The sequence below is a fragment of the Mauremys reevesii genome, linkage group 7, assembly GCF_016161935.1.
Source record: "Mauremys reevesii isolate NIE-2019 linkage group 7, ASM1616193v1, whole genome shotgun sequence".
Taxonomy (NCBI): domain Eukaryota; kingdom Metazoa; phylum Chordata; order Testudines; family Geoemydidae; genus Mauremys; species Mauremys reevesii.
Window position 1 is genome coordinate 70,343,850 of NC_052629.1, and position 13,785 is coordinate 70,357,634.

General features: G+C 45.9%; 1 protein-coding gene across 3 annotated transcripts in view; it reads right to left on the bottom strand.

Moving 5' to 3' along the window:
- Positions 1–2,536: 2,536 nt before the first annotated feature.
- PAX2 (paired box 2) overlaps positions 2,537–13,785 on the bottom strand; it is a 97,854-nt gene continuing 86,605 nt past the window's right edge. The window contains exons 8-10 of one of the 3 annotated variants that reach the window (XM_039482394.1): positions 13,213–13,314; positions 6,728–6,814; positions 2,537–5,279 (exon numbers count right to left, since the gene is read on the bottom strand). In XM_039482394.1, the coding sequence (XP_039338328.1) occupies positions 5,203–5,279; positions 6,728–6,814; positions 13,213–13,314 (266 nt within the window). In that variant the 3' untranslated portion in view covers positions 2,537–5,202. The remainder of the gene's footprint in view (positions 5,280–6,727; positions 6,815–13,212; positions 13,315–13,785) is intronic. The other 2 variants (XM_039482393.1, XM_039482395.1) reach the window with 2 other exon arrangements.

The following is a 13,785-nucleotide window of genomic DNA, read 5'->3' on the forward strand; positions in this document are numbered from 1 at the left end:
TCTAGAATTGTTATTTGATCCCTTTTTCCTGCCTTTCAAATCTTTGTCACCTTCCCAGACCTGAGCGAGGAGCACATTGCAGTAGCGTGGGTGGGTCCTACAGAAACTCTCATCCTGTCAGTCCCGAGCAGGACGGGTCTGGCTGTTGTTTCTTTCCCTTGGGGGCTGCATATCCTTTGGGTGAAAAAAGTCATTTTTCCCCAAGTTCAGTAAAACAAGATTCCTTTGGGGGAAAAAATGTATCCAGACTAACATTCACGAGGAGAGATGGATGCAGGGTTGTTTGGGTTTTGTTTGTTTAATATCCTCACATTCATGTTGTGATTAGTTCTGAAGCCTTGCTCTGTATTTGACTCAGCACTATTGACAGATCAGAAAGCATGCAGACATGGCCCCGTTTCAGCACTCTGAGGTAAAACCCCCACATTTACAGGTCATAAAAGGTGTCTTTTTAATGGAATCATCCCTCCCTCCCTCCCTTCCCGCCCCCATTGCTCCCACATCCCAGCAAGGCCTCTAAACAAGAGGTCAGTTAATGAGAGGACACAGGAACTTCAGAGAACAGGCCTCAAGTGCCACCAGGTTCCAAATGCTGCATTTCCTGTTCCTTCCAGCAAAGCACGTCATTTGCCACAGCTCATGGGATTCTTTCCCCCAAAAGAGAAAAAAAAGAAAGGGTTGTGCCACCCTTCTGCTTGGTCCGTTAGAGAAAGCAAACATGGCGATGGAGCAAAGAATGAATGGAAAAGACAAGGAGAGCGAGGAAGAAGAATAAAGAAAAGAATGACAAAGAGAAGTGAGAGAGAGAGAGAAAGAGGAAAGAAAAAGGAGAGGGAGGGAGGGAAGGGCAGTGGAAATAATACTTTACACTTCTGTAGAGGTTTCTATCCAAGGACCTCAAAGCAGTTGGCGAACGTTAACAAATTCAGCCTCACCCCACCTCTGTAAAGTAGGGAAGTATGATCATGCCCATTTGATAGGTGGGGGACTGAGGTGCAGAGAGATGATGTGACTTGACAACATTTACCCAAAGCCAAGAAGAAAACTCGGGAGTCATCTGGTCTGACCACTGGAAACACCAATCCCCTCTCCAGAAGTGATGGTGGGCTAGAAATGAAGGAGTAATGGAGAAAGAAATAAAGGGTGTTGGGGAGGGAGATAAAGAGGAGAAATTAAAGGAGGGAGGAAAATAAAGGAGAGCGAGGGAAGGAAAGAGAGGAGAATGGAGGAGAGAAATGAAACACAGCGACAGATTTAGCTGGATTTTGCATAGTGATTTTGTTTTCCTTCCAAACTTTATTTTTTGTTTGTTTTTTGTTGTAATTTTTTTTTAAGAAAAATGAAAAAAAAATCCACCTAAAATAAACCAACTCCCAGGCTCCTGGGGAAGGAGCCCTTCTACAATTTGGCTGTTCCCTCAGGTTCTGGGTTTGTGCTGTGCTTTATTGAACAGATAGTTTTGTTTTCAGTGAGCACAACGAGACTTGCACAGTACAGACAGCGCGTTCCTTATGTACAGGATGAGACGAGGCTGTTTTAATAACTACCATGATGATGATGGAGATGAACTTATATACAAGAGGAATTGCCTTCACATTACACACATTATCTTCCTACAAAGCAGCAATTGTTTTTGCAAATAACATAATATTAAATAATTGGTAGAATTTTTGTGTTTCCTGCATAGCCCAATCTAATGGAATCTATATGAATATTGATGGTTTTCTTCTGCATAATATCACCACATAAATCCCCATGTCAGCACTAGACTTTAGCTATAATACTGCTTTACAATGCATCCATCGACTGTAACTCAAAACAACCAACACAAGAAACTCTTTGGCAAATGTAATTCAGTACATTCGCATGGGACTTTACGGGGGAGGTGATGGAAGAGGATAAGAATGCCTGGTCCTCTGCATATTACTCTGTCCTTCTGTTTTCCTGATCAAACCCACTTGCTGTTCTTCTAAACTTTTCAGGCCAAATCAATGCATGGGGGAAATCCTCTTGCATCAGTGGAGTTAAACCAACTATGAATTTGGCCCTCTGAGCATAAAATTAAGCCAGCCATGACAGAGCCAACCAAATCCTGCCTTCTCAGCCTATATTATCTCTCTGTGAAGTGCCATCTTTAGAGTGGACTTTTCTCAGTGGCTAGCTGCTTTGGAACAGGCTTCCTGAACTGCATGTTGTCCAATGTGAGGTGTATCAGTCTCATGTTTTCTAGCCCCTTGGGTTATTCTAGTTGTCAGGCTTGGGGTTAGATACCTCTGGCCTTGACCGCATGCTGGGTGAAGTTGGATTTTGGACAAGGAGAGCAGAGGTACTACTGAGAGACTCAAATGGGGACAAGTATCAGAGGGGTAGCCGTTCTAGTTCTGGTCTGAAGAAGCAGAAAGAAGTGTGTGGCCTTATAGACTAACAGATGTTTTGCGCATGAGCTTTCGTGGGAATACCCACTTCTTCGGATGCAAGCAGTGCATCTGAAGAATAAGGTGAGCACAGGATTCTACTGAGAGACTCAAATGGGGACATCACAGCTTATGGCCCAGCATTTATCTAGTATGTGGGGGACAAGCCAAGGGGATGATAAGGGTGAGTTTTTTAAAATGATTAACCAATGTCTCTTTTTTCATTTGAGATAGACTGAGACAATAGGCAAAATTCTCGACCCAGTCACAATGACATAAATCTGGATAAATTCCAATAACCATTGACTTCAGTGGGTTCACAGTAATGAATCTGGAGCAACTCCATTGACTTAGTGGGGATGGAGTAACTCTGTTGACTTCACTGGAGTTACTCAGGATTTACCAGAACAGATTTTAGGCCCTTATCTTCTGTGTAAACAAAAACACTCCCTCTTAGCATTCTGTGCTATCCCATTGCAGAAAATGCATCCATCTGGTCACCCTGCGATGTGCAAGTGCTGAAAAGAGCTCTGGGTGAGTGGGGTCTTTGGGACCATTACAGCCAGCTGCTGCTGATGGACTTTTCTTGCCTTCAGGCTAACCCTGGAGACAGAAAGCTGAGTCCATGTGCACATTTCATTCAGAGGCTGGGAACCATTGGCTTTATACAAATGCTAGGTTTGGAAATTGTTCCATGGTTCACATTTCCACCCTCAATGGGTTGACTCTATCCTGCCTTTATTCATGGACAGTAGCCTACTCATCTTATCCCAATCCTCTCTCTAAACCAACTATGAGAATCTACCTTTTGCTGCCCAGGAGATCAGCTCTAGCCTTCATGTTTTCTTTGACTAGCTTTTTGGGAGTGTCAGTCCAAAGAACAGGAGCATCTGAAGTTGCCAGCAACACAGGAGTAATAAGCATTTCCACTGACAATCAGCCTTTTGCAAAACAGTGCTTGGCAATCACTGGTGAACCAAAGAGAGCAGAGAATCACTACAGAATCATTACAAGCGCATTCAGGAATCAGGGAGTGAATATTATGGTGTGTAATATAGGCTTGAGGGTGCAAAGATGAGGGTATAGAGGATAGATGTTAGGGTGCAGAACACAGAGAACTAAGTGTAGGGATTAGGGTGAAGGGACCGTGAGAGTGGGATATGGCATAGACTGCAAGGCTGCAGGGGTTTGGGAATTGAGAATAAAACACTTAATGGGGTTGTAGGGGTTAAGGTGTAGGTATTCAGGGAGCGGTGTAGGGCACAGGTATTAAGCTGTGGGAGTTAAGATGTCAGGTTGACTGAGACAGGTGTGTGTGAAAGGAGTAGGTGCAAGTTTAAGCGCATGGGAACCAAGTGGTAGGGAACCAAGCAACAATCCCAGTCAATTCTGAATTTGTCTGTTTCAGCTCTGCTGGCGAAGGGAGATCTAATGGACCTGCATGAAACCCCACACGTTCCTTTCTACCACAAGTGCAAGTTAGAGCAAGAGACTGGGTTTGTTTTCTTTGTTTGATGACAACTGACATGGAAAAAGCTGACTTCCCATGGGGTGCATTTAGTTGGTTGGTTTGTTTGGTAACTTTTTTTTTTTTTTTTTTTTGCCAGATGTGAATTGTCCACACTGCTCCGCAGAGAATGGGATTGGGATTAGGAAAAGAGGAGGTGATGGGGCAGAGCTGGCCTCCAATCCTCTCCACCATCACATTCTAGTGCAAAACAGAAAGGAAATGAAACCCAAGAGTGAAAGGGGAGCATCAAACATCAGAGGAACTTGTGTGCCATTCGGGTGAGGGGATTTGGGTTTATTTTTGTAGGTTTTTTTTATTTTGTTTTTTTGTTTTTTGTTTTCTTTTTTAGAAAATTGGGGATTTGTTCATTTTTTTTCCTTTTTACAGACCTTCATGACAAAGCATAAAAACACAGTTATATTTATATATCTATTTATATATTTCTTCATTTCATCGGTCGGTTGGTTGATGTTGCTCCATCCTCCTGTCTGAGCTGATTGTGTGTCACAGAAATCGTGTTTGTGTGTGTTTCAACCCAACTCCGGCCTGCGAGGTCACAACACGCTGGGTGTGGCCTTCAAACGGAACCTTGAAGGAAGCCAAGGCATGAAGAGAAGAGTGGGGATGGAGCACACAGAGAGACCCAGGGTGGTGGGGGGGAAGGAGGAGGAATGGAGAGTGTTGCACTTGGGCCTTTCCTTCACTGCCAGCTGGGTTGCCTCTCTGTGCTGCCATCCCCATGCTAGCCAGACCAGTCCCTCAGGCCTCTGAAACAGGCTTATCGGTTAGCGTTTTGAAGCATCCACCACGGAAGAAAGTTTCTTGAGGGAACAATTTGTTGCAGGTGGCTTCCTCCCCACTTCACCCTGCCTCTACCGCTCCCTGGAGAACAGGGTCCTGTATAAACAAGGGTTACAGGTTGCATTGCTTGAATTCCCCTCAGTCTTCAAAATCAGGGTGGCCTTGCGTGGCTGAACTGTGCCTGGGATGGTTTGAAGGACTACAGCAGCAGGTGAGCTTGCCACAGGCCTTTCCTGTTGTCCACGGAAGTAGTTGAGTTGAGGCGAGGGACAGAGTGCAGGGGACGCGTATTTCTCAGTCCGATGTTGTGAGCGCTTCGATCCAGCACATTCTGCAGGGAAGGGGAGGGATAGCTGGGCGTGGAGGGGGACGGAGAAGTTCTCTTCACCCTTCCGAGGGATGGAGAACGTTGATCAGACAGGTACAATATGAAGGCCTAAGCTGTCGCCCTGCAGTTTCATGTGGTTTCCATGGTAACTAGTGGCGGTCATAGGCAGCGGCAGCAGTGGGAGGTGCAGCGCCTCGGGATGTGGCACTATAATAATAAGGGGAACCTGAAAGTTAACACAGGAGAAGAATGGACTGGTTTGAAAGGACAAACAGTAAAAAAATAAAAATAAAAAAAAAGAAGAAAAGAAAACGAAACAAAACAAAAGAACAAAAGGAGAAGGACCAAAGGAAGGACCTGTGGCCAGGAGCAGGTGGGCCAACACTTTCACCCAACTGCTGTATTTCTCTGAAGATACATTGCCACACATCATGCTCCTGGCAGAGCTGGTCTCTCCAGGGCTGGGAAATCCTCCTTCCTGTAGACCAGCGGTTCCCTTGCTATGGGCTGCACCCCGACTTGGGGTTATGCCATTAGCAGATAAGACTGCGATCCCAATTGAATATGATGGCACCTCCTCCAAATGGCGCTCTCTGCTTGATCTTGCATGCACACCTATTTCTGCTGGGGCCCTGTGGAGGCGCTGCAAAATGAGCACCCTGCTCTGGATTCTTTGGTTGCTTTGTTGCTGTCTGGCATTGTGGGAATCAATAAGTCTCCAAATGGGGGAGTGCAGGCAAAATATCTGGGACCCATTGCTGTTGCCCTTCTGCACAGGGGCTGAGAGGTCAGTGTGTGAGTATCACTCTGGCAGCACCCCGTACCTGAGCTGCAGCAATTCATCTGCACTAGGCCTCTAGGGGTTGGATTGACTGAACAAATGTGATATGGAACTGCGAGCCATCTCCAAACGCAGTTGGGGGAGAAACAAAACAATTGTCCTTTGTTTCATTGCTTGGGATTTTGGTCACACTTGGAAGAGAAGCCCTCCGGGTGGTTATTGGATGGGAGTTAAATAGTGATTGATTATTAAGATCACATTTGCTGAGGTTTAACAACACTGGAATAAAATTTGTATCTATTACCCAGTTGTTAAACCTTAGTGAATATGTAGTTAATAATCACAGCTTATTTATTTTACATACAATAAATCTCCTCCTGTTCCCGTACAAGGAAATGCTGTGTGAGAGGACAGAGTTTTAGGGCTTTTCTTCCCCTCTCCCCCCACTGTTCACAGAAAAAGTAAAAAGATTTTACTTTTTCTGTGAACATTAGGTTCAGTGGGGTCCATCCCTGCTAGACAGACTCCACCAGCCACCGACAAACTTGACCAAATTGACCCAGGCATTGTGGGCATTGCTCCTGGGTGGAGAACTTGCTGACCACCCTTGGAATGGGCTCTGGGTGCAACCCATGGAGAAAGGAGAACCTGAAATAGATTTCTGACCTAATCTGAAGTAGAGTCTTGGAGTAGCCTCAGGTCAGAGAAAAAACAGATGTCATGAAAATACTCACTGAGAGGCCAGACTGGACAGTGAGGGAAAGGAACTTTAGCCTGGCCAGATACTTGCAGACCCATTTCAGAAAACAAACGAACAAATGAAAAGAAAACAAAGAGACGTACAGAAGGAGCGCGAGGCGGGTGAGTGTGTGTGCGGGCGGGCAGGTACTCACTTAGTAATGCAGGGTTGCTGAATCGCCAGGCCTCGTTGTAGGTCGTATACTGAGGGTGACTGTAAGGGTTCCCCGAGAACTCGCTCCCTGCAAGGAACAAAGTGGGAAGTGAAACACAGTGGGAAAGACATGTCTCTACCTTTCCCCTGAGCTGGCGCTTAGGTTCATCTGACTATACCAGTTTAGGTAGTTTCTTCACCCACCTGGAAGTGCAACTTAAGGATATACAATTCTTTAATTTTCAGTGCAATGCTACCGACCCTGGACAGTCAAAAAGCATGAATCAGGCCCTCAAAATCACAAGATCTTTCTAAAATGTTTAAAATATTGGACTCTTTTTCTTTACCGCCTGGTTTCCAGATCTGCAGGGTGCACTGGGGGGTCATATTTTCAAGCTTTGCTCTGCAACTTGCTTTTTTTAAAAAATGAAAGCCAAGATCCACACCTAATCCCATGACTCCAGGAGCTGGGCCTTTAAAAGAAACACCAAATATTGCAAGACTCATGATAAAACCACAGGAATTGTCAACACTGTCAATAGCAACTCACATTGGTCAGTTTTGTTCTTAGTAGGATGCTGGGGGTTGTGAAATGGGGAAGGGTTGTTAAGGAGGAAATCGTGGGTGGTGGTCATCAGAAGCACTTCACAGGGAAGTGAGGGGGAATGCTATATATGAACTGCAGAGTGGAATATGAATGCACAGCCCTTTCCTTCCTCCCCCCTCCATAGCATCATCCAAGCCACAAGAGTGCCACTGATGTGATGGGCGCCCCATTGATATTCTCTCAATGACTCTTTCAAGTACATAAAAGGTTGTTACAAGGAGGAGGGAGAAGAGTTGTTCTTCTTAACCTCTGAGGATAGGACGAGAAGCAATGGGCTTAAATTGCAGCAAGGGAGGTTTGGGTCGGACATTAGGAAAAAAATTCCTAACTGTCAGGGTTCTTAAGCACTGGAATAAATTGTCTAGGGAGGTTGTGGAATCTCCATCATTGGAGATTTTTAAGAGCAGGTTGGACAAACACCTGTCAGGGATGGTCTAGATAATACTTAGTCCTGTCATGAGTGCAGGACACTGAACTAGATGACCTCTCGAGGTCCCTTCAAGTCCTATGATTCTATGACTTCCATACAAAACTTGCTCAGGTTACAAGTCAAAAGGTGATTTTTCCAGTTGCTTGTGCAATGGATGCTGCTTGGGTTTGAAAGGCAAACTGGGTTCTTTCTGCCTCTGGGTTCTCTTTGTCTCTTCATCTTTGCCTGAGATGGGCCCAAACCAACATGACTATGAACTCTGTGAATTGCTGGAAATCTGGACCAGGATCCAAATTTTGCAGTTTCGGCTCAGAAGACCACCCAGTGCACCTCCCTAGCTATATGGGCTCTTCAGGGCTAATGAACTTGCAACTGAGAAAATATGACTGGAAGACATACATTGCGGTCAGACTGGGTGATCATAATGGTCCCTTCTGATCTTAAAATCTATGAATCTGTTGAGTAAGGAGATAGCATTTTTAAATAGATACTTGTCTGATCACCTCTCTTTAATGAAACTACAGACAGGCTGGGAAAGAGCAATGCCAGCCGAGAGCCTCCGTAATGCACTCAAATGACACTGAACATAGGTCTGAACTTTGAAAAGAAGTGGGAAAAGAACAAAGTGGCCATGGTGCCTGGTCTGTACAGTCTGATAATAACTTGCCAGCTATTCTCTGTAGGGACCAGAGTCCTTGGTAGAGAAACAATGAGTGTAGAAAGCATCCAGGCCTTCTAATAGAGATCCACAGCATGGAGGTTAAAAGCAATAAAGCAAAGTACATGGAATGCCTCAGACACAATTACCAAAGAGATTTCAATTCATTATTCTCTAATCTCTGCCAGTGCTTCCTTCTCAGGAGCAGTAGAGCCAATGGGCCTTATTCTCTGCTGGTGGAAACTGAGTCCATGGAGTCAACAATGATTTATCCTTGATAAGGTTCTATTGGGTTTTCTAAGCAATTCAGAATAATAGCATAAACTAATCACCATTAAAAGGTCAACTTTTGTCAAGAGCTACACCCCCCATTCCATCCTCCCCTCTCTGGGGTCTGAGGTACTGCAGTTACAGTAGTTCTTACTCTGAGGGCTTGTCTGCACTTGAAATGCTATAGTTGTACTGCTGTAGCACTTCAGTGTAGACACTACCTATGCTGACAGGAGGGGCTCTCCCATCAGTGTAGGTAATCCACCTCTTCAAGATGTGGTAGCTAAGTCAATGGAAGAATTCTTCCGTCAACCAATTCTTCCGACAACCTAGTGCTCTCTACATGGGGACTTAGGTCAGCTTAACAATGTTGCTCAGGGAGGTGGATTCTTCACACTCTTGACTGATGTAGTTAAAACAACCTAATTTTCTAGTGTAGACCAGGCCCGAGTAGAGGGGAGTAGTTCAGATTCTACCGAGTTGGAGCTGTTGGCAAATATTGACTTTATAATGGCAACCACTGAATGTGCTTCCAATCCAGAAACATCCAGCCCTGGAAACTCTGATGGATAGATGGGGGATAGTCACAATAGCCCTGCTAGAGAGAACACGGGATGCCCTGGGAGGCAGGCAGAGGGAGACTACACAGAGGCACAGTACCAAGCATGGCCCTGTTGTAACACCACTGAAGTGAGCTGCTCAGCAGAGTTGTACCAGGGAGAAACCCAACCCAGAGAGAAGGAAAAGGCCAACCAGATGGGCATTTCTGCTCCAAGCTGGCTCATATAGCATAGCCCATGTCTCGGTATGGCTGTGGGGGAGAGCAAAATTCTGATATTTCAATGCTTCTCTCTCTCTCTCTTTCTCTTCTCTGTTGTCATCCTAAACTGTTTACAGTGATCCTGAACCACAGGTTAAGTAGAGGAGAAAGAGCCCCACTCTGGTGCAGCCATGGGGAGCTGGGGAGGATGGAGGGCAGCCACTGGAAACGGTGTTTATTGACGAGGAGTGAAAGCATGCATGCAGTAGGATAATGAGCTTTTGAGCTCAACTGTGACCAAGAGGAACTGAGCTATTGCCTTTCCCGATCGCTAATGAAACAAGTGTAATTTCCTCATCAGCATTGGATTCTGTTTAATGCTCCCCCCGTTGCTGCTACCAGCCCTCTGCAGGCTCCATGCTGCTCTCGCTAAACCCCTTCTTTTGGAGAGTCCTCCAGAGGGTTTGTAGAGTGACTCCAGCAGGCAAAGGGGTTGAGGCTGGGGCTGACGGCTTCTCTAAGAAAGAGGGGGAAGGGAGACAGGGATTGAAGGTGTCCTGTCACTTGAGCAGCAAGCCTCCCAAGCCTGGAACATGCACAGATCTAGCATAACATTAAAGTAATGTCTGATTAATCCTCCTTCGAGTGACCAATTCCTGCCCTTTGCAGGAAGACGCACTCAGTGACCTAGTAGCTACCATCCATCTCTAGAGCCAGTGAGCCTAAGTTGCAGCTGTGAAATGTGTGCAAACAGGTGACTGTGAATGCAGGACACATCTTAAGGCAGCCTCTGTATGAGCCAAAGGGATACTTGCACCCCAGATTACCCATTTTGCACATGTCTGTGTGTCTCTAAGGGGGACAAACTCCTTTCTGTTACAACAGTGCAACCCCATTGATGTCAGCAGGGTTTTACTGATGTAACAGAGATCCATTTGGCTAGAGCTGGTCAAAATGTTTTAGATGGAATACTTTTCCTTCTCACAGTGCTGCTTCAACTAAATTGAAATATTTCACAGGAATGTGTAGATTTCAATGAAATTTTCAACAGACAAACTTTAAAATGATTCACAATTGAGTATTTTGTTTAGACTTCCTTGTTTTGTTTCAACTTTCTCATTTCATCTTAACTTTCTTGTTTTGTTTAACTTTCTTCTTTTGTTTTATTTTGCTTTGACATATATTACTGAAACGAAGCATTCTGATATTATCAAAATGTTTTGTTTCAATGTTACTGCACCAAATATTTCAATATTTTGATTTTTTGTCCCAATTTGAGATAAAACACAAATTTGGAAATGTTGGAATTTCCTGCAGGACAGAAATTCCATGTGTGTCCCTTTGGATCCTGAATGCAATCCCCTGAATCTGAACCTTTCTTCGCAGAAGTCTGTGTTGTCTTATGATTCAGTTCTTTAGGCCGTACATCTGCACTTTATGTCCAACCACAGAATCACATCTATGCTCTGGCATCTGCATCATGGCAGCTTAACACAGGAACCAGTAAATCAGGGAGGACCCAAAGAGGCTCCAGTGGTGAGGACCTAGCCTCAAGATCCCTGCAGTGGAGTGGACATTCAAAGCAACTGAACGATGCAGCTCTCTGGCATATCAGCACATTTGATTACATCCCAGGAAGATGTTCTCCGATTGGTCAGCAGGAAACCTTCTCTTGCATAATTCCTGTTTCTGATACACTTAAAGAGTTTCCTGCTATTTGTATCTAAGTCCCTGGATGTTTGCATTTCACATTCCCCATTAGGCCTATCAACGTCTATCATATGTTCTATGGAACACAGTTATGATGGCTCCAGTTGTACTAGAATACAGGAATTGCCAGACTGGATCAGACCAGTGGTCCATCCATCCAGCCCTGTATCCGGTGACTGAAAGTGGCCAGCACCTGGCACTTCATGGGGAGGTGTAAGAAATACCTCAGCATGTCCAAGTAGGCCCCAGGAAAAATGTCCTCCTAACCCTGAGGTTGGCTTAAGCCCCAACATGGTTGGATTTTCATTTTCAGAAGGACACCTATTTGGCTTGAATAATTTCTTACACATTGCAATTTAACTAGCCTGTTTTTTTTCCTTACCTTCCTGCTTCTATTCTTTGTTTGGGTGTCTGTATGCCTTGAGTGTCAATGCTGCTGTCATATGATTAAGCTGAATTCCCTTACCCTTGACTTAAGGGTCTCTCTGACTAGCTTCCTCACTGTTGTCATATGTACATTTTCTAACGCGGACTGTCCCAGAGCTAGTTTTTGGTATGATCTCTGCCATGGGGATGATGAACTTCATTATACAGTGGTCACTAATATCGAGTGCCTAAAAGAGAATTACTTCTTAAATCGACTCCTGTGGGTTACTAAGCGTATGTCTACACTTCAAAAAAAGGGGTGTTCTTAATTTGGGTTAAAATAGCAGAGAAGGCACGGCAACACTGCTTTAAGCATAAACTGGTTATAAGCCTTAAATATGTGGTTACCTGAATTCACCCACTGTGACTGGTTTTTGACTGCTATACATCACCTTTGTGTTCCTCTTGCCCTCGAACCAGCTGGGGGCCAAGCCAGCTCTTGGCACAACTTAGAGCAGGTTTGGGGCTGCTCTAAATAATGCTGACTCTGCACCACTTGGAGATTTCAACACACAGCTAGTGGCAGGGCAAGCTTTGCAGACCCTCTGCACTGCTGGAATGGTGAAAGGCTGGAGTGGTGCAAGGGGCTGGAGTGGGAGCCAGAATCTGGCCCTATCACTTTTCCTGATCCTATAACCTTACAAGTATATCCCCAGTTATCTTAGGGCTGTAGGCAGTGGGTAGTTTGTTAGCCCTTGGCAGAGAACACTACTACTACTAGCCAGTACCTCTAGGGATGTAATCAGGGATTAGTCAGTTAAGGATATTACAGCTCAGACCTGCACACATTTATCATCAGTGATAGTGTTTACTGTTGTGAGTAGCCCCACTGACTAGCAGTATGCTCAATAACGTTTACCAGATCAGACCCTTAGCTAGCTATTCCTGGGGTCTGGGCAATGGCTAGCTGGCCTTTCTGTGAGCAGCAGGCAGTACAAGTTAGTCAGACATGTGCTGAGTGAAGATATTTATCCGTAGCCAATGGGTGGCAGAGAGCCATTTGTCTCTTGGATGCATGGAGCAGGTAGCTAGATATCCTTATTCTGTGGGCAGTGGCTGTGTATAAGAGCAAGCAGTCTGTGGGTGGCTGGTTAGCCTTTGGGTTGTTGTAATAAGTAGTTTTCCTTAAGTTGTGCTACTTATTCCTGGTATGTGGGCAATGGGTTCGGAGTGAGTCTAGGCTGTGGGTAGCACTGTAGCCACCCATGGCTGTAGATGTTAAGTTACCATTGGCATCTGGTCCTTAGCTGTCCTGGGCTTTGGACAAAAGATGGCTTGTTACCCTAGGTGGGTGGGTAGTTAATTATCCTGAGCCATGAATAGTGGATAATAATTTACCTGGACAGTTGGAAGTTAATTACGATAGTTAATGAATACTAAGATTAATTAATTACCATAGGTTATACATAGCTAGTTGCCCTTAGCTGTGATGAATCAGTTTTCATGGGCAGTGGTAGTGCATTGTTTGACTGTGAGCCATGGGTAGCAGGCAGGGATTTAAGGGCAGCAGAGACACTGATGGGAAAGGCCTTAGAGCTTTAGCAGAATACTCCAGTGCCTGAGCAGAATGATCAAGACCTATACACTGGCTAAGCACAACACAAATGCTTTTGGCATTGACTTACCAGGTACCATTCCTGCGAGAGTTGAGGTTGGGTAGCTGCCCTGTCCAGTCGGCGGGACATGGGGTGGGTAACCGGGCAAGGTGGTGCTCGCCATGTCACGACCTGGAGAGAGAAGGAAGTGGGGACAGAGGATGAGCAGTGACTTGAACTGAGATCCTTCAGCACAGAGCTGGCGTCTCCTTCTTTGTTCACACCAAGCAGGGCCGGCTCCAGACCCCAGCGCGGCAAGCACGCGCGTGGGGCGGCCCTTTCCCGGGGGGGCGGCAGATTGGGCCGGCGGACCTGCCGCAGGCATGCCTGCGAGAGGTCCACCGGAGCTCCGGGAGGACCGGACCTCCCACAGGCATAACTGCGGACGGTTCGCTGGTCCCACGGCTCGGCTGGACCTCCCGCAGGCATGACTGCGGCAGCTCAAGCGGAGCCGCCGGACCTGCGAACCGTCCGCAGCTGCGGGAGGTCCAGCCGAGCCACACGACCAGCGGACCCTCTGCAGTCATGCCCGCGGGAGGTCCGCTGCTCCCGCGGCTCCGGGGCGCCTCCCGCGCATGACTGCTTGGGGCGGCCAAAAAGGTA